The 19,373-nt window shown below is 49.1% G+C and overlaps 9 protein-coding genes across 9 annotated transcripts; 5 read left to right on the top strand and 4 right to left on the bottom strand.

Annotated features, from left to right (window-relative positions):
• Nucleotides 1-92: 92 nt before the first annotated feature.
• PV06_11094 (uncharacterized protein) lies at nucleotides 93-665 on the top strand (the record flags this gene model as incomplete). The annotated part of the gene is made up of 1 exon (XM_016412711.1): nucleotides 93-665. One exon carries the CDS (start codon nucleotides 93-95, stop codon nucleotides 663-665), a length of 573 nt encoding a protein of 190 aa, XP_016256892.1.
• Nucleotide 666: 1 nt separating this feature from the next.
• On the top strand, nucleotides 667-1,820 carry PV06_11093 (uncharacterized protein; the record flags this gene model as incomplete). The annotated part of the gene is made up of 3 exons (XM_016412710.1): nucleotides 667-1,115; nucleotides 1,164-1,287; nucleotides 1,347-1,820. The coding sequence occupies 3 exons, from the start codon at nucleotides 667-669 to the stop codon at nucleotides 1,818-1,820; spliced, it is 1,047 nt and encodes a 348-aa protein (XP_016256891.1).
• Nucleotides 1,821-3,480: 1,660 nt separating this feature from the next.
• PV06_11092 (uncharacterized protein) lies at nucleotides 3,481-4,068 on the bottom strand (the record flags this gene model as incomplete). Its single annotated transcript, XM_016412709.1, has 1 exon — nucleotides 3,481-4,068. One exon carries the CDS (start codon nucleotides 4,066-4,068, stop codon nucleotides 3,481-3,483), a length of 588 nt encoding a protein of 195 aa, XP_016256890.1.
• A 578-nt stretch (nucleotides 4,069-4,646) lies between these two features.
• PV06_11091 (uncharacterized protein) lies at nucleotides 4,647-5,327 on the bottom strand (the record flags this gene model as incomplete). The annotated part of the gene is made up of 1 exon (XM_016412708.1): nucleotides 4,647-5,327. One exon carries the CDS (start codon nucleotides 5,325-5,327, stop codon nucleotides 4,647-4,649), a length of 681 nt encoding a protein of 226 aa, XP_016256889.1.
• Nucleotides 5,328-5,363: 36 nt separating this feature from the next.
• PV06_11090 (uncharacterized protein) lies at nucleotides 5,364-6,505 on the bottom strand (the record flags this gene model as incomplete). The annotated part of the gene is made up of 3 exons (XM_016412707.1): nucleotides 5,364-6,155; nucleotides 6,213-6,397; nucleotides 6,445-6,505. 3 exons carry the CDS (start codon nucleotides 6,503-6,505, stop codon nucleotides 5,364-5,366), a joined length of 1,038 nt encoding a protein of 345 aa, XP_016256888.1.
• A 264-nt stretch (nucleotides 6,506-6,769) lies between these two features.
• Nucleotides 6,770-7,930, top strand: PV06_11089 (uncharacterized protein). The gene has a single exon (XM_016412706.1). It carries the CDS (start codon nucleotides 7,321-7,323, stop codon nucleotides 7,648-7,650), a length of 330 nt encoding a protein of 109 aa, XP_016256887.1. The 5' UTR covers nucleotides 6,770-7,320; the 3' UTR covers nucleotides 7,651-7,930.
• An 874-nt stretch (nucleotides 7,931-8,804) lies between these two features.
• On the top strand, nucleotides 8,805-11,018 carry PV06_11088 (uncharacterized protein). The gene has a single exon (XM_016412705.1). It carries the CDS (start codon nucleotides 10,224-10,226, stop codon nucleotides 10,584-10,586), a length of 363 nt encoding a protein of 120 aa, XP_016256886.1. The 5' UTR covers nucleotides 8,805-10,223; the 3' UTR covers nucleotides 10,587-11,018.
• A 157-nt stretch (nucleotides 11,019-11,175) lies between these two features.
• PV06_11087 (uncharacterized protein) lies at nucleotides 11,176-13,200 on the top strand. The gene is made up of 2 exons (XM_016412704.1): nucleotides 11,176-11,532; nucleotides 11,609-13,200. Exons 1-2 carry the CDS (start codon nucleotides 11,227-11,229, stop codon nucleotides 12,743-12,745), a joined length of 1,443 nt encoding a protein of 480 aa, XP_016256885.1. The 5' UTR covers nucleotides 11,176-11,226; the 3' UTR covers nucleotides 12,746-13,200.
• PV06_11086 (uncharacterized protein) lies at nucleotides 13,190-14,003 on the bottom strand (the record flags this gene model as incomplete). Its single annotated transcript, XM_016412703.1, has 2 exons — nucleotides 13,190-13,559; nucleotides 13,618-14,003. 2 exons carry the CDS (start codon nucleotides 14,001-14,003, stop codon nucleotides 13,190-13,192), a joined length of 756 nt encoding a protein of 251 aa, XP_016256884.1.
• Between the last annotated feature and the right edge of the window lie 5,370 nt (nucleotides 14,004-19,373).

The following is a 19,373-nucleotide window of genomic DNA, read 5'->3' as shown; positions in this document are numbered from 1 at the left end:
ATCGATCTAGCACTCAAGCCTCTTGAGGGTATTCACGTTCTACAGCGACAATCCGCCGACCTGGGTACACTGAGCCGCATGATCACTCCACCATGATCGGAACATCGACATTCGACTATATTTGGGTCAGGTCATGGATTGTCATATTGCATTCCATTGCACCAATCTGTGTTGCTTATTGCATCTCGACGCTGTGTCTACCGCCTTCTTGGCGACTTCCGATCTTCTTTGAATATTGGACTTTAGCAGAGACCATCTTCTGTCTAGTTTTCTACCTTTATAAACGACGTCAACTTCAGCGTCCAGCTTTACATCCTCCTGCTCCACCGAAAGAGGAGCGACAGAGACTGTTCCGACTATGTCAGGAGAGTACCCAGGATGTCCCCCGATATCTGTCTGGCTGGTTTTTCTACACATCTCTGACTGCCGTCAAGCGCGAGAACGTCAAAGAGTTCTTTCGATGGGCCTTTACCAACACGGATCTGAACGATCATGCCTACGAGGATGAAGTGGAAGAATATGTGAAGAGCATCGAACTTAGCACAGGTGTGAAATTCGAGCACGGACGTGCCGATGTCAAGTGCCTCCGGTTGACCTTCGATAAAGTCAATGCACTCCATCGAAGCCTGGTGTGGTACTCAGTGAGGCTCTCATTCTGTTCTTGAAATGCTACTGTTAACGTCTTTGTTGTGCATTTTCGTTGTCGACATCCTCACGCATTTCTACATGCGCCTCCACCACTTCCACCACTACCGTGCTTCGCATCGCCACTTTTTTGACGTCTTCCCTCTGAGGCCGCAATCGCTCCTGGAAACCCGTCAATCCCCAGCCAAAAACCTGACGTACTGGTATCGTCCTCATACATCTCGGGCGAAGTCACCGATCGTGTTCCTCCACGGCATCGGCGTTGGCTTATACCCTTACATGGAATACCTGAAAGAATTGAATCAAGGATACCGGGAAGAAGATGGCGTCATCGGAATCCTCGCAGTTGAGATGCTGCCAATCTCGTCTCGGATCACGTCGCCTTTGCCGCGGAAGCAAGAAATGTGTCAACAGCTTCAGTCCATTTTAAAACACCATGGCTTTCAACGGTTCGTCTTGGTGTCACACTCGTACGTTCATCTATCACGATCGACATCTATTGCTAACGTCGTCATAAGATATGGTTCGGTAATTGCCACACATCTTTTGAAGACGCCTGAACTGGCAAGCATGATCACGTCGCTCATTCTCGTCGACCCCGTGTCCATCCTCCTTCACCAACCGGATGTTGCCTATAATTTTGTAAGACTGTTCTCCACACACCTGTAAGAATTAACGGCATGACCTGACGCTGAAATCAGATTGTCCGAAGACCCAAGCGCGCCAACGAGTGGCTTTTATGGTACTTTGGTTCCAAGGATATGGGGGTCGCGCACACACTTTCCCGGACGTTCTTCTGGTCTGAGAACATATTGTGGAAGAACGAACTTTTGAACCATCATGCTACTGTCTTTCTGGCCGGCAAAGACTCGATCATCAACGCACCCCTCGTTTATGAATATCTGCAAGCAACTGGTGGAGGCGAGGATAATAAGATCAAAACCAGGCGTATCAGCTTTCATAGCGATGACATCCCGGCAGACTATGATTTTGAAACGGCCGTGCTAGAAAAACATGCCGACGATGACAGGCTGAATGTGGTGTGGTGTCCGAACCTCGATCACGGCCAGATATTTGATCTGCAGCCATGGAGGAAACAGTTGGTTGAAGACACTCTCGCGCATGCGCGAAGAGACTTTTCCGTGCAATGCAAAGAACACGACACGTTCTTGTAGGGGAGCAACTGCAAAATGAGTCGACGTCAATGCCCTTCAGGGTCTTTTATATCTTAATCTGTCAAACTATGTCTGATTAGAGACCCTCCACTGATTTTCTGTCGCATTGTATATTAGGGTCTTGGATCTATCGAACTCAACACTACCGTCATGTGGAAGCTGCCACCATTAGCTCGAACAATAAAGAATCTGCCCTGTCCGTCGGCGCCGTTAGGATGAGGATGAGTATTACGTTTCGCTCTCTCAGAGGTGTCACTGCATGTATGGGTTTCCTGGCAATTGTGAAGTATAAAGGCCTGTCCGCGAGAGAGTACGAGTACAGAGGGAGTCGATGGACTAGGGGCGAAGTGACGAGAATTAAATTATATGGGTATGATCGTAAACGAAGTTGACTATGTAGTAATTGGGTAGCCCTGCCATCGTTTCCTTGTTACTTGGTCTACTTGTTGACTTCGGGCCAGGAGTAAAGAGACTTATTAAAATAGGTCGCGAGGCTCGAGGCTCAGGTGTTTCTTTGGCCCAATTTTCTTCAGACATGTCCAGGTCCGACATGTGGATATGGTGATGTGGAAGAAAGCAAGGCCTCTGCGTCGTCAGTCGTCAGTGAGTAATTGAAGCAATAGTAGGTACACATAGGAGTAGGAGAAGACAACCAGTTGAACGCCACCGTAGGGCCTCTATTCCTAGGTTTGAACTGCTGCAAGATGTACGTAGCTGGGATAGATCATAGGATATAAATGTAGAACTTGCTGTAGGACTAGGCCTTGGACCCTCCTATGGTCTTGATCAATTGAGATTAAATCTGCACAACGACATGGAGTTCGTGGGATCGTTTCGTGTGTATTTCCTCTTTCTTCAGAAATCACTATCGTACTCTTCCTTCGTTAGTTGATATCAGTTTAATACTGTCTTGATAGGCTGGCGTCGCGAACGCATGAAGGAGACAAAGAAAGCATTGATCTTAGGCGAGTCTTCTAACTATCCAATTCAGCTAATGTACCGATCGGAGCCTGACGTCGATCAAGCAGTCTCGCGACGAATTCATACCGTAGTTCTCACAGGCGTGTTCGTGGCCTTAAGATATAACTCGGAAAAGCTTGCCGCATTATTGTCGTCTTCTATGCGTTAGATGCATGAATTTGTTCCTCAATAGAATCCTGAAAACGGTATCGGACAGGAGGACGAGCTTCCATCATCTGTGGAAGCGAACAGAACCCGGCGACAGAAGGAGGACCTAGGCGAGAAGGACCGTCACAAGAAGGTGATACGGTCAAGAATGGAGATTGGATCTAACAGGTCTTCCGTTTGCTCTCATATAGCGGTACGCCATCCTGTTCTCTTCCTCTTGGCAACCGTGTCCATGTAGTGTTCTACTCACTGTCGCTGCTCAGCGAGATGACATCCGTCCTGTCATCCTCCTCATCATCGTCGTCGTCATCCTCCTCATCATCGTCGTCGTCATCCTCCTCATCATCGTCGTCGTCATCCTCATCTTCATCGTCGTCGTCATCGTCGTCGTCATCGTCGTCGTCGCCATCGTCCTCCTCCTCCAGGGTGTTACTGGTCTCCTTGCTGGATCCAAGGTAAATATCCCGCAGATCGCCTTCTTGAAATCTTCGCTTGCACCAAGGGCAGCCTTTGCCTTGTCCAAGCGATAATTCTAAGCATTCCCTGCAGGCAACGTGACCGCACGGAACCACGGCATTCTTGAACGCCACAATACAGATGCTGCACCGCAAGTGATCGACCTTTTCCAATTCCTTGTGCGCAGCTTCCAAATCATTGCCCAGTTCTTGATTCCGGATGCGTAGCAGCCTGTTCTCGTTCCCACACTGTCGCAATATGTGGGTTTGCTGTCGGAGCTTTTTCCGAATACCTTCGGCGATGCTTTGAGGTCTGGCCGGTGGGGTCCATACTGAGCGATGTAGCGATCTAGTTCAGCCTGTTTGGCCAGCATCATCGTCTTCAATTGCCGCGTCTGCGTTAACAGTGAAGAGAACTTCCTCTTCATGTTGAAAGCACCATCTATGACCGAATCATGTTGGACCTGGATTTCGCGATCAGCGTCGTTGAGAAAATAATCGATGTTGGGAATAGTCTGCATTTTGCGCTTGTTAAGAAATGGCGGTGCGAATAGGGGGTTGAACATATCAAGAGGGACGAAGGCAAGAGCAGGGGCAGAGCGCCTTCTTATACCGGCACAGTTTAGTAGGTTCACAGCTGCTCCACAAGCCTTGTCGGGCGCCATTAAGATTCACTTCTCGGGATTGTCGACCCCTGGCTGTGTCGTGGCTGGCGATTCAGCAGACCAGCGACCTCAATGACGCATACTGCTGCACGAAGGATGCCATCACGCATCGGCATGGGTATGACCCAGGGGCTATGCGCCCGTTACAATCTGGCGTCCGTGTATCCAATCAATGGACGCCTTCGATCCGTAAATGCGAAGAACAGGAGTGACTTTGAGACATCGGAAGAGACGGTGCAAAGGTTGCTTGATTACGCCCTTGCAGCCACTAAGAAGACTAACTTCAAGTAGCCAGGGTAAACACGATAGTTGGCTAAGTCCCGAGAAACAGATACATCTACACGCCGAATGGCGGATTTGTAACGCAATTTATCTTGCTTCTTAGAACCTCGTCGTCCTCCGGTCGCTCAAGTGAAAGCTTAGAGTTGATCGACGTGATCTTGGGTTTGATTCTCGGTTCTCCTTTTGACCAGATCAGCAGGCTGTGGTAGTAGAAAATTGACCATCATAGGAGGCGGGAAACCTTGACGCCATGTTGAACAGTAGAAGATATGACGACTGGAAAGACTTGAGACGCATCACTGCTTCAGAAGAAGCTCCGTGATCTGTTCACTCTGGTGCCTGAGTTGTCCGCTCTGCTCTTTAAGCTGTTCATTTTGCTGTTTGATTTGGTCACTCTGATCTTTGAGCAATTGCACAAGCTCTTTTCGTTGCTGCTCAGAGTCTTTTCGTTGCTGCTCAGAGTCTTTTCGTTGCTGCTCAGAGTCTTTTCGTTGTTGCTCCAGCTGCCGTTGCAGGTTCTGAATCATGGTTCGAAACTCGGCATTCAAGCCCCTCCCTCGCTGCGGTTTGCGAAACCCTTCATCCTGAGATTCCGGCGCACTACTATCATCCTGCGAGCTTTGTACGCTGAGGTCATCGATGTTGGCCGGTTCGAGTGTCCTTGCAAGCGGATCAGGCAGCTCATCAATCACGGCGGTGAGTCGCTTGAGCAGAGCCGGGGCGAAAATTTGGCAAACGTTGAGTGTAAATTGGTGACTGATCCATCTATTTTCGCCCCTTTCATCTCCAGCGTTGAGTTCTTTGATCGTCTCGCGATAGTACAACGTGTTCTCACCCTGCACCTCAGGATAATGAGCAGAGATACGTACGCTCCGGTCGTCATGTGAAATAGAATATCCCAATGCCCTCCTGTGCACCTCCGAGGCACGGTTGGCCTTGCGAAAGACGTCCACGATTCCCCGGAGTGCAACGGTCATGCTATGAGCATTCGGTCGATCTGCCAAGTCAAGCCCCTACTTCCCACACTTCACCTCGCTAGTCATGAAAGGAAAATAGATGTCCTCGCGCGCCGTGTAGTACGACTTCTCCAAAGGTTCGATGCAGAGCTTCCGGCGCTGAATTTCGGTAAAGTTAGACCATTTGAATCCGTATGTACGGTCCGGCTGCGGTCGGGGTCCGTAGAACGAAATTCCTTTGACCCAAGGGTCATTGTGACCTTCGATCAGACCGTGAAATTCTTCTCGACCACTGATGTACAGGTTTTCAACCGAGGGGACGAGGAGGGGATACAGGTCGAGATAGACTCGAGCTTCGGATCGGCCTCTAATCAGAGTCTGGAATTTGTCGAATCGGTCATCAAATAACGAATGATCGGGACGCGGTTGGTGCGTGTAGAGAAGCTTCTCGCACAGTATCTTGTCTTCCTTCACGAGACCAGCTTCAGATGGATGCATAAAACTGCCTTTCGTCTCCAAGACCACCGGGTAGTTCACATCTTTGTAGGCCGAGTATTTCTTGTCTGCTGAAACCGTGGATTCCGTGCCGTCGCCGGATTGCGACAGTCGACGACTTAACGAATCTGAGGACCAAGATCGTTTCGAGGGTGGCAGACTCATGTCGTCTTGGATAGCGTATTCCTCGCTAGGCAGAACGCTTGATAGCCACTTCTCGACAAGTGCACCGCTGTTCGATGGTTCTAAAGGCAAGCGGGCTCTCTTCGCGGATGCGCGCTCGGTGGGCCTATCCGGCGACCTTGTCTTTCGTTCTGGTACGGGAGAGTTGGCAGGAGACGATTCGTGATGTATCTGTCGCACCTTGTCAGCATCTTTGCTACCGTAGAGACGTTCATTGCATCCACTCACCTCATCGGTTTTTGTGGCAGACGGAGATGGAAGCTGACTGTGCAGCTTCGAGGGGGGGATCTCGGGAGGGCTTTCAGGAGCGAGGTCTTCCACCAGTGAATCCGGAGAGGCTTGTTGAAGGTCTGATAGGCGGCGAATCTTGTGAGGACGTTCGCCGTCCTCGCTCTGCACGGCGTGTCGTTTGTCTAGAAAATGTCAATGAATCTGCGTTCCCGTCGTTCGAGGCTCTTACCGTGCAGGTTGGCCTGTTCGTGACTCTGCACGTTCGTGGCCTCCTTATCGGTTGATCCCATGTGTTACAGACGAGAGCAAGCGCTCTCGCATCAATCAGCACAGTGTCATGTCGGTCTCTTGAAGAGTCGAAGCCTTTCGGTCGGTTGGCACAGGAAAGAGCGCAGGCTGAGGCGAGCAGCCCTGTCATCCAATCAAATGGGCTAGGTTGACTGTCACATGCGACTTGCCGAGGGCGCTTATTCATCTAGGACAAGGACAGGCTGCGCACTCAATCACGACCACTTCAATCCCTCTTGCCCTCGCATGCGCGTTGCGACATAATTTTTTGGAACTACAGCCAACCGATTTCAGTTGAATCGGTAGTCCGCTTTTGAGAGCCATCCCTCACAGTCCTAAAGACTCGCCGATGACGTGTGTGCGTGCTATTTTTTGACAAGGTCATGTTGTTTACGCTATCGACCTCCGGCGGTCATGTTGACGAGTTCTTAACGAGTCCTGTCGCCCTCCCCTTATCTCCCACTTCTGCCGGTTGAAAGACAAAGTGGGCTTTCTGGATCGCGTAAGGATGTTAAGAGACCGACAACCGTTTCATCCATTGGGACCCTCATTGTTTGAATCTATCTGTCGATTTCGCAGATTGAAGTATTGGCATAAAACGAACGTCTTCCACTGATGAACAAACTAGATCTAGTCAATTCCGCTGACAAGTGGCCAGCAAATCTCATCGTCACCAATTCTGATCCCTCTTCTCTTTAATGGCTTTTGCCCACGAGAGTCACCTCCCTCGTCGAGAACAGCTAAACCGTGACCCTGTCAAACTTGTCTCCAGGCGCCTCAACGTTTTCGGTCGTGGAACCTGCGTTGTTCCTACATTATGCCTGCTTCTTCTTCTCCTCGCTTGTACCCTCCGTACGACGACCCTGACCGCTGCAACGCGTCGTTCTTTTTCCGTTTAAAATTGCTCCTCCTTCTCCATCTGATGCCTTTTCCACAAGACTCCTCGACATCATCCGCTCATACAGCTAGAAAGGGAACAAGGAGACAAAGCCCGATCGCTTGGACGGTGCGGTGCAGACTGGCCGGCAACGGCCACACAAGAGAATGTGCGCTGGTTAATAGGGTTGAGTTCATTGACAGTGACGCAGATGAAGCTGTTGAGATGTGGAAAGTGCCACCCATGTTCTATCTATACATGCCTATTTGATGTTCAGTCGCTATCGCGATTAAGAGCAGAGTAACTACCAAACTCAACACGATGCAACTCGGGGATGACGTACTTCATAGTCTACAAACAAGGCGGTTCAAAAGCGCCGGCGGACATATCATCCATGCATGAATACTATCGTGGGTTGTTATTGCCTGCCCGACTCGAGGTTGTCGGTACCTGGGCTTCTGTGGATTTGAGGAGGTCCGCAGGCATTCGAGACCTGCACGCACATCATGGTTCAAGATCGAGTCACTGGGCTCTTACAACGGTAAGGAATGGACCGCATTTGACATGGACGTCGCCAACCGCCATTAACCAGGACTCATCCTTCCTGGTGTGCAGCATTAGTGCTGCCTGCTCCTCGGATGGGGTTCTCATTCGTTCCAGAGTCGATCTGCTTTACAAGAGAACACCGTGGCACTACCGTCGTAGCTGGTGCATCATCGGCGTGCCGACCTTCTACAGGAAATGTCAGACGAATGTTTAGCATGAATTCCAAGATTCTCCGTTACGGACTACGACGGAGAGACACCGACTCAGACAGACTCAGCATACAAGACTAAGATAGGGCCGGCCAGTGTACCACCTTCTGCCTTACTGTAAGAGGGGAGTGTGTCTCTCCTGTGTCACGGCAGTACCGTACTAGGTAGGGATGGCAAAGGCCCATGGTGAGTGAAGGCGAGGTCGAGAGGGGTAGTGGGTTGGTAGGAGACAATGCTGACGCCTGAGAGGGGTGTGACCGTCCTGTTCGTACGGTACAGTCTTGTGCAAGCACATGTCAGAGGACGAGCGGAGCGAAAAGTGGTCAGTGCGAGAATCCAGGGCTCCACTCCACCCATCCATTCATCCTGTCCTGTCCTGTCCTTCCCCTTCCCTCTGTCTACAGTACTCTTCCTTTCTCCTACCCCGTTTGAGGAGCAGAAATCACCCTGCGACGGTCAGATCCTTGGGGGAGACGCCTCTTTGAGTTGAACCTTGCCCTCCAGACCAAGAGGATTGACTTTGCAAAAATGACTCACTTTCGAATGGCCGGCTGCCACAGTATTTGGAATCAAGACCAGGAAAACGGCATGATCCAGCCATTCTAGCTTTTGGCCGATCAATGATTTCTAATGCTTATTCCCTTTTGGTGCAAATTTCAAGAATAGTGAGACTACTGTAGTCCTACACTGTACTGTGCGAGATCACAGTCAGATGTTGGTAAGTGCGAGAGCATGTGGGCTCCACTCCATCTATCATGTTCATCCTGTCTCTCCGACCAGACCCCTCTTCCCTTTCTTCCCTCTTCCTTCATTCCTTCCCTCTCCCTTCTTTCTTCCTTCCTTCCCTCTTCCTCAACCTTCTCTCATCAGTTCACAATCACTGAACGTCGCTTCCGTTCGTCTACGCAAGAACCCGCGCTATAAAATCCAGGCTACGTAACCAAGAAGATGAGCTTTATTGCCGTTATAAAGTCTCCAAAGGACGCAGCTGAACGAGACTGGACGATAGGCATACCAAAGCTTCGCTGCCCTGTTCAGCGGAAACGCCCTGAGGTGGCCAGTTTCCGGTGAAAAACACAAGGCGAAATCAACAAATTCTGATTTCCCGTTGATCTTTGCTCTCCAGGACCAACTGAGCCAAAGACTCGCTCCCAAACAGGATCAGCAGTCAAACTTCTTGATTCCAGGGTCGAAATAACGACGCGAAATCAAGTATCACTATGTTGCTATTTCTCCCTGTCATCCTGGGCAATTTCAACACTCTGATTAGGTCCTTGAGTGAGTATCGATCAGAAAGCTACAAAAGGTCGCAGTCACAGTGAAAGAAGGCCTCAGCATCCCAAAATGGCAAAAATGAAAAAAAATCGACAATTTCTTTGCTGCCAACCAGCTGGCAGCAAAGAAATTGTCGCAAAAAGTCCCGTATAATCTAATGAGAACAGCGCGATTTACTCTCTCTTTCGCCCCCCTACCCTCTCTCTCACTCTCTCACTCTCTCACTCTCTCACTCTCTCACTCTCTCACTCACTCATTCCTCCTGCCTCCGCCCTTGCTTCCCTTTCTCTTCCCAACTTCTCCCCTTCGTTTTTCTCCTTCCTGCGTGAACCCTTCCTTCAACGTCTCAACATCTTCTCTTCACAATGACTGAACATCATCGCTCCCTTGTTCGTCTACTCGAGACATGAAATCACATGAGCAAGAGAATGAGCTATATTGCCGTCTCTGAGTCTCCAAGCCCAAGCTGGACGAGATGAATGACGAATGTGTCAATGCTGTCTTGCTCAGTATGACGAGCAGAAACCCGTTTCAGTTCCTGATGCCTTTGGACAAGGAATGGCCTCTCGGAGACTTGACCTCTGCAAGTCGACATTGTGCTCTCATGTCGAGCTGACTTGCAAATGGACTGAGTTGAAAAGAAAGGCCCACCTCCCACAGGACTAGTCAACACACCTTTATTTCAGCAACGAAAAGAAGGCTTCCGAGGCTCAGCACCGTAACTGCCCAATACTCCTATCCTGTGCACTATCCTCATGGGTGCTACTCATAGAGCGACAGAGGACGAACTCCTTAGGATGCGAAGGCACTGAGATGGTCCTCCAAATCCCACAGCGATGGAAAATTGGAAGAAAAATCGACATTTTTGTGCTCCACCTATTGACTCCAGGATTTTTCTTCCATTTTTCATCGCTGCCTGCCTCTCTCAAACCCCCTCTTACTCACACCCTCACCCTCACCCTCTTCCTCAATCTCTCTCTCTCTCTCCCTCACACACCCTCACCTTCTCTCACGCACCCTCTTCTTCTCCCTCACCCTCTCTCTCACCCTTTTGTTCACACTTCCTTCTCACCCCTCTTTTCTGTGACCGTACCTGATGGCAAGTACCCATATGTCAGGACAGGTTGTAGCGTGATCCGATATTTAAACCGTAAACTTTCAGCTCTCCCTTCCTGATAGGATATAAACTTGAAATCAATCCCCTGGTTCATGCAATTCTTACTGTACTGCACCAAGCTTAACTTTTCATGATGCCAACTAGGGAGAAGGGAAAGCAACGCGACGTAGAAGGCATTTCTAGTGGCTTCTGATTTGGTCAATTACTATGGACAACTGGCGCGAGGACGGAAATCTCTCGCTCTCGTCGGTCTTACTTATCCATATTCGAAGTGGTTGACGAAGTCAAACGGTTGGACCCAATGTTAGTTGTTTTCGAAAGCTAATGTCACTCGCACATTTGATCTACAAAAGTGGAATACGGTGCGACACGAGCAGGATGAGTAGAGTATTGACTGAGACCTCGCCTTAGTCTGCCTAATTAGCGTTGGCACAGCCATAGTTACAGTACACAATGAAAGGACTCAAAAAATCTACTACTCAATGCAGCATCCAGTGATGCCGTACAGTCGAAATGACAAGACAACATCGCAGCATTTTTTAACCAAGCGATTACGCCCCGCTTCAGGAGCTGGGTCACATTTGACGTAGAGACCGTGGTGTTTTCTGGACTTCAACAACCACACAGCCCACATAGAGAAGTACCCCACTCTCGCCGTGCCTCTATCTTTTAAAAGCCGCTTCCCGAACTCCTGGTCTCATGGAAGTCAGTCATTGTCCCCCCATCGTTGGAACTCATACACCAAATCGAAAACGTCTTGACTGCGGTTCCTTTACAGGAGCAGATATGGAATCTTCCGTCCATCCCGGTGCAACCCCTGATAGCTTGAAAGAGCTTTGGAATTCATTCGAGAGAGCATGCCTGGAGTCTGTCACCGAACCGCCGACGGATATCGTCGACAGAGTGGCTGCTACACTAGAAGACGCCATATCCTGGCTATGTTCGCATAGTCCCCAAGTTTTCCTGCCGCGACACAGAGGCGACAGCAACTGTCAAGGCCCAAAGGTGAGCTCGTCCCAGCTACCGCCGAGATTGTTATGCAAAGTATCACCTGAAAACATTTTCACTGAAGAAGCTACAGAAGCAGGTCGTCTCGACTTCACCAGGATTGCATCCTTTGCCTGCCGGATCTCCTTTGACTCGGCCGTTTACAGGCTCCATGGACGAGATTGATCCTCCATTGCCGGAAGACCCCATATGGTCGAGGTTGTACCAATCAGAACAAGTTCCGCTGAAGCGAGAAAATAACCAAGAACCCTTCGAGACAGGCGGAGGCCCAGCGCCACGAGAAAATGTTCATATGGAACGAGGTTTTCGGAAAAGCATGCCAGTGTTGAGGCACTCGATCACGCACAATTCGACCACGCACAATTCAGGTTCACCTAATGCTGGACCTGTTGCGGTTTCTCGCTCGACTGCAAGCTGTTATGCGGTTGGCGAATCATGTGAAGCTCGCCATTCTGGTGGCAGTCCCATTTTGGCAGGACCGAATGCCGGTCAAGTGTGCTCGACGGGGGTAGAACACCCTGGTTGGTCACCGCAAAATGCCGCTTGTATCGTGCCGCAGTCAGGATATCAGGAGAGCGGACAACGAGCAGGAAGACTGTCTCGGAGGGAAGGGGTTGATGATTATGACAACGACATGGTCAATGAAGAGGACGTGCGCGGCACACGTTCCGCGAATGGAAGGAAAAGAACATGTGCAAATCGAACTGTTCGATTCCCACGAAAGAAGGCGAAAGTGGAGCACACTCCAGAAGGATTGGCCGAGCGTTTCGGGACGAGCAATCGGGGTGCGCTCATCTCTACCTTAAAAGAAGAGTGGCAAGATATTACTTCGCAACTTTTACCGGATATGGACACGACCGCGTCGATTGGCATATCTCAACGCCACGACGTACCAAGCTTCGTCAACTTTGTCCTACAACAGGGTCGTTTACTGGAAAGGAACTCCCTGAGAGCCGAAGTCCAAAGCTTGAAGAATCGAATAGACCTTGCACATTACTATCAGCTTTATGTGGCCGCCTCCAACGATACCCGGAAAGGCGCCGACTCTCCCTTCTTGGCCTGGATGCGGGAGTGGTATCGACGACGTGGCAGGTCACCGTCCCTAGCGATGGGCAAAGGCAAGGGCGCGTCCACAGTGGTCAAGGATTGTCTTGTCGACCTCCATCTCTCCGATTCAAGATTTCAGGGTGTGCCGCGCAATTTTATCTGAAGCTAACCAATTCGTGAACCAAAAGTTTCGCCACCAATTTGTGCCTGTGTCTATAGACACATCATTCCCAAGTTTTCCAACACTGGCAGACGATCGACAAGGACATCAGCAGGGTGATTAGAAGAAAATTTGAGACCTTCCTGGAGGTCGGCTCTGAATTTTAGGGACTCGTCAAGTTGGACATCGCACCAGACCACGGCACGATAGATCTGGTTTTACAGCAACTTCTGCGTATTCGAGGCGGATCTAGCCTTCTGTAGATGAAGAATGAAGGTTAAACACAAAGCGAACTAGACAAAGTGTTCACTTCTACGGTATATTTGGCAACCGCTGTCGAGTCTACAACCATTTACCTAGAGCCAGACAGGAATTAATTCGCAGTCAGCAGCCAAAAGATTCACCCTCTGGGCCTGTACAGTACTTTATCCTATCCACATTGAGAGATTAAAAAGTCCCATTCGTCTCGTAAAACCTCAACATTTTCAGTGGACAGTGAAGCGCCAGCCATTCGGTGGTCAAGACATGTCTCTGCCCGTCGCTGAGCTTCGCGACAGCTGCCGGTTCCCCAGAACTTGAGATGTGTAAATCCTCCACTTCCACCACCTCTTGCTCCCAGTCCGTTTGAAGAACCTGGTTCATGCAATCGACGTGGAGGGAGAAGTTATCATGATTGATAATTCTCTCCGCCGAGCTGCTGGACTTGTTAACCGACTTTGCCGAAGCCGGTCGACTTGTGTGTCGATTAGGCTTGTGGAATGAAAGCGGCGTCGATCCGACGAGGTAATGATGAACAAGCATGTTAATCAAGCAGTCACTGCAGTCTGTCAACCTAAGTGTACTTTGGTTTCATTGAATTCTTCAAAATTCCTTACGGGAGGAGGTTTTCTCTCGGTTCCCAGGTGTTTTCGGCATCTCGATAACCCAGCCATTTGATTTCATACAGCACTTCCTGGCAATCCAGGTCGTATTTGGAACGCTCGATGTATTCGACGTGAAAGCTTTCCAACTGACCTTTGGGTCGTGGTCTCTCTGTCGGTGACCGCTGGTGCTCTTGTCGATCCAGGTCATGTCTAACGACGGGCAGTTGACCAACGAGACTGGCGTGTGTCTCGTGTTTGGACCGCTGGTGTAGAACCTCTACAAGTCGGCTGCGTATATTCGGTCGTGTGGACAACGTAAGGGTACTCCCATCGTCGTAGCTGCAGTCTTTGCCTTTCTGGACAGTCTGTAATGTTCTGGAATCCGTGACCTTTGCCATGTCCAAGGCTGCGGAGTTGTTAATCGATTTGTAAGCCAGTGATATACATAACAGGAATGCTACCCATAAGAGCCAAACAGTTGGGAAGAAGAGGGCTTGGAAGATTATGCTACCCTCCATGTATCTTGTAACAGTAAAACCAGACCAAGATATTTCGAAGGCGTTGCTTATATAGAAGAAGGCCAACATATGTACCACACTATCGACATATACGTAGAAGCTTCGAACGGAGAGACTTCGAACTCAGGACGTGATGTTCATTCCACCCAAAAATAAGCACTAGCAGCCACGGGTACTCTCGAACGTCCAAAGCCGTGAATACTATATGCAGTACTGCTGCCAAATTGTCTCTGTACCACAAGACGCTGCAGTACAGCAGAGCCAGGGAGGGGCGCGGCACAAGGTAAGGATAAGATGGAAATATATTTTCCGTTAAGCTTGTCTCAACCATCGTACTTTTCTTGAAGTCTGACACTCCTCCTGAATCTCTGAGAGACGCATGCAATTCGATTCTCCAGTTACTAGACAGTCTACGTTGATTAGTTGGGTCATCCTTGTCTTCATCCTCATCATTGCAGCATGTTTCTTTTCTTGGGTTAAGGTTACTGTATCTTCGCACAGGATGGTCCTTCTAAAAATGATTGATGGTTTACCACAGAATTGCAGTTCTTTTCCCGCAATGTTATCTCAGAGCATTGAGCAAGGCTTCTTCACAGATCGTGCGAAGTAAGGTAAACCAAAAAAGCTATTAGCAATCGAGATAATACCTTGACAAAACTCCCGCATGAAGATGCGCTATATAAAGTCCCGCTTGGTTCCATCGATTCGTGTCTTGGCCAGCAAGTGTAGTTATAAGCAGGATGAAAGGGTGTTCCTGGCAACAATCATCAAAGTATATCACTTGGTGCCCTAGGATGATATTTAGCAGCTATGCGATCGTCTCCTATGCCTCATTTAACAAGTTCTAGGACTGATTTTGATACAGTAGTCCACGGACCCGATGGCACATTTATTTGACCTCCCACACGAACTTCTCTTTCTGGTTGTCCAGTACCTGTCGATCAAGCCTTACGGCACCAGTAACACCTGTGGCAACTTGTTCGCAATCTCACTGACTTCGAAACGCTTTCACGTTGTCGCACGAGAATTGATATATAAGGCCGTATTTTTGCCTTCTCCAAGAGCCGCAGTTCATTTCGCTCGGACACTCTCAGAACATCCTGATCTAGGATTGCTGGTACAATACTTCGAAGCAGGAGCTCTTGAGCAAATCGAACTCCAGGCCATTTCCGATCGCGAGCAGAGACCGATTATGCGGGACACAATAACTGCTCAAGAAGAAGCGCAAAGATATTTCTTGCTACCTCTGAAGAGGTGGCATTCGACCATTCCACAGGTGGCCGAGGATCTTCAAGTCAACAACGGTGCAATCTGGATCTCCTCCATACTTTCTCAGCTGCATCGTCTCGTGGAGGTCGAGCTGCAGCTCGGAAGATCAGCACAATACCTGAACAGATTGATAAGATGGTCCAGCATCGATGTCAAGGGAGGGCTCCCGTTCACAAATTTAGCCAGTCTCAGCCTTTTCGCCAACGAAGACGCTGGCGTGGACGTGAAGTCTATTCTGCGGCTGCCCTCCTTGGAAATCTTCAGATCTTGGAGTCTGCGCGGGTACTCTCTTCCGAACGCGGTCGGGGATATAACCTCGCCTCTTCGTTACCTTGGTCTCTTTCATCCTCACATGGATGAAGCTGAGGTCGCATCGTTGCTTAGCTGCTGCCAAAATTTACGCCGATTCGAATTGCAACCTATTTTAGGTATGACTCCGGGAGTGCCATGGTATCATGCCAAAGCAGTGGCACAGGGGATCAGCGCAGGGCTCTATCAATGTCAACAGACCCTAGAGGTACTGACCATCGATACCTGGACCACCTCCACACCGGTTCAGCCCCTTGATCTCACCGGATATCGACATCTTACCAAGCTCACATTACCAGCAACAGAAGCCGTGAAGTTGGAAGATGGTTGTGAGCCTCTTGCACGAATGGTCTCATTTCCAACGTCGTTAAAATTCTTGATCTTGGTCATGGCCCAGCGTGGAAGAAGTGACACTCTTTGCTCGGCACTATATCAATACGTTGAAAACGAACAACTCTCGCCCGCTCTCAGGACGTTGGATGTCATCTGGGAGCGTAGTCATATTTATAAGGCCCCTGAAATGAGGAAAGTTGAAAATTCTTGTGCATTTCGTGGAATTGCCTTCAGTTCAAGGCTCTCTCATCGATAGACTGTTGACCAAAAATGATATTCTCACTGCCCTGCGCAGGGCTCAAAGGGCATTATGATCAATGAGTGAATGCGAAGGAATAATTGGCCCATTTTTTCAGAAGAGTGCGTCCGCTTTCATCGATCCTCCTGTTGATTCTCCTCGATTTCCAGCCCGAAAATTGTCCATCCTTTGAGTTCTTGACAAATACTGTACTGTCTCTTGGCATGAATAAAACCTATCATGTACGTACATACAGGAACGTACAATACAACAGAACTATGGAAGGACCAAAAGTTATCATTCATCATTCGAGAATACCCACAGTAAGGGTAGGATAAAAATAGAAAGACAATCCAAGGGGGCTCCTTTTTTGGAATTACCACGAACCTATCCTGGGAATGGCCCACCAATGGACAGTCATCTTTGCTCTCCCCCGAGGACAAGCAAGAAAGATGATTTGGTCCCCTGCTGAAGTTGTCTTCGAAGAGCTCTCACTCCCTTCTCAATCCCTTTGTCAAGGCTCAGATTGCATTACTTCTTAAAACGTACTCATACTTTACTATAACTATCGATGGACCCGTGGAGCGGTAATCTAGAATGATTCAACCTTGCCTGACTTCTCGTATCTACATTCTCACCTGCATTATCAGAGTGTCGAGCCTGCCAGGAGCCTGATTGGCCGGGAATGCTCTTTCCCACCGGACGATTCGTGACTGGACCGTCATTCGATGGACGACGTATCGCCGACTCTTCTCACCGGGGGGAGGATCTCCTTCCTCGTCCCGCTTTGACCGAGAAGTGCTCGAAGATGTTCAAGCCACCCTTCTTCCGGTTGAAAGCTTGCTGCACCAATGTTCAGGAACATACTCTCCTGGCCGCGGCTCGGCTGCGGGTGAATTAGTTGGCCCTGACGCGTCGATTGCCAGTGACAAAACCACCACGGATGAGTCTCACCTTTCCGCTGATTTTCACACCGCAGTGTCAAGCCAAGATGACCTACCTATCCTTCCTTCTAACAGAAATTTCGATACACTGGCATTTGAATCAACCCCTTCATCTACGAATACCGTCACCACAATAGGCCAATTCTTCAATTACGATCTCTACGCCGCGGACCAAACGGCACTGGTAGATGTGCCCCTACGGCAAGAAGACACACAAAGGGAATGCGATCAGGGGTATGGCTGGGTCAACATTTTCTATGAGGACACGGATGAGAAGGACTTCCCTCAGGAAGAGGAAACCACGACACAAGGAACCCAAGCTTTTGAAACCCAGGAGGCGAGTCATGTTAATAATGCAAGCGCTGACGAGTGCACCCAAGCGTCACTAAACGGAGCATGATCTTGCTGCAATACAGAGAAGAGCTGATATTCTCAGTGATTGATTGGCATATGGTTGAGAGTGAAAAACAACGGAAGTGTTAGGTGCGCCATAGTTCTGAGATGGGTGCGAGGCTGTAGCCCCTGACGCTAAAAGCTTGGCTTGGCGATCAACCACAATTGTACAGATCATCTATAAAAATTTCCATTGACGCGCACAGGCCCTGATGTATTGTTACTGTATAGGTGGGTGAGGCACTGGGTGTGAGTGAAAGGGATTGAAGGCCAAATTGTGAAATGTAAAATCTAATACCTTAAAGCTGCTGTGTCCGGACGTGTTTCCTCCATCGAGCAGGCTGAGAGAATAATACAAGACTTATAACCCACGAAAAATCAATTTAAGTTCAGAATCGCACGTCAGCACTACTACAGTAAACTTTACTGCGCTGAGTGCCTCTATACATACTCATACCAGATTCTTCCCCATTGCCGATTTTGATCCCAAATTTAGGTCAATCTTCAAGTATTGTATTTCTAATATTAAAACTCAGAGCATCGAGTGTTCAGAAAGTGATCACATCTAGACCTTGGAGCCCTGAGGATCGACACTCTGTGTCTACGAAGAACTTCACATATAATTACCGCCAAATTTCCCTTGGAGTCGCCCTGATTACCGTTTCCACAGGACTGTATCACCACATATCCAAGAACTATTGTTGTACTGAGAAAGTCTGTAACATGCACGAATTCAAACGACTCTTAGTGTTTCTTACAACCTCTGTGCAGCTGGTCATGTCTACGCCTTTCGATACGCCAAGCCTTTTTCGCCGTCAATGTCCTGGCGATGCACTTACTGTCCTCGAAGGTTCTACTTGCGACATGAGCCAGGCAGACGCCCTGGCATGCTCGGACAATTGTTTTGACATAGTGAGTCATATGCGTTCAAGGGAGCCATCTACAGCACTAACTAGTTCCAGCTTCAATGTACTCAACAACCTTCCGATCCGAACACGTGGCTGACTTCGACCATCACTGCTAATACCCCGTTCACTTGGACTTCTATTGCGCATTGTGGATTTCCATTCTGTCAGGTAGCAAATGACCAATATGTATGTATGGGTCCGCTTGAGGAGAACTAGTCATTTTCTTCGATTCTTCGGGAAAGGATTTCAGTGTCGGTTATCACTTAGGATGTAAGATTGGATACTGTAATAATTGGACAGATCAGTGAGATGATCTAAGCGAAACGGCACGTAAATGGCCGAAGAATATTTTTTGGTCCTAAAACTCGAGGCATATAACTTTATAACCTTGGAAATTTGCAGGAACAACACAACTTAATGTTTAATGTATGTAAACAGGTCTGTGAGGAATCAGAGGCTAAAGCAATTCCACGGTTGTGACTATTTAAATATCTAACGTACCCCAAACAGTTTCTTACCACCCGCAAGTCCGACTTACACCTCCCTCATAACCATGCCCATACCCATGCAGCCTGGATCCCATCGGCACCTCGCTCGTTCGGCCCAGAATAGAGAATCACGTATCGATTTGGGAGCTATCGGGAATGAACCCGGCTCCAAGTCATCGACCGCTCCAAACCACCTCGAGCAGATCGCCAGGACAGCGGAAAGGATCAGCACATCATGGAAAAAATTGTCCCCCGCCACTGACACGGGAAGAGATACCAAAAAGGGAATTGGAAAACAGATTGAAAAGGCCACCGAGCCAGGGATGCTGAAACCTAGCGCATCTGCTCACCGCCAGACGCCTCCCGGC

Source organism: Exophiala oligosperma (assembly GCF_000835515.1).
Source record: "Exophiala oligosperma strain CBS 72588 unplaced genomic scaffold supercont1.19, whole genome shotgun sequence".
Lineage (NCBI taxonomy): Eukaryota > Fungi > Ascomycota > Eurotiomycetes > Chaetothyriales > Herpotrichiellaceae > Exophiala > Exophiala oligosperma.
The sequence above is the reverse complement of the archived record's forward strand: the minus strand, read 5'-3'. Positions and strand labels throughout refer to the sequence as shown.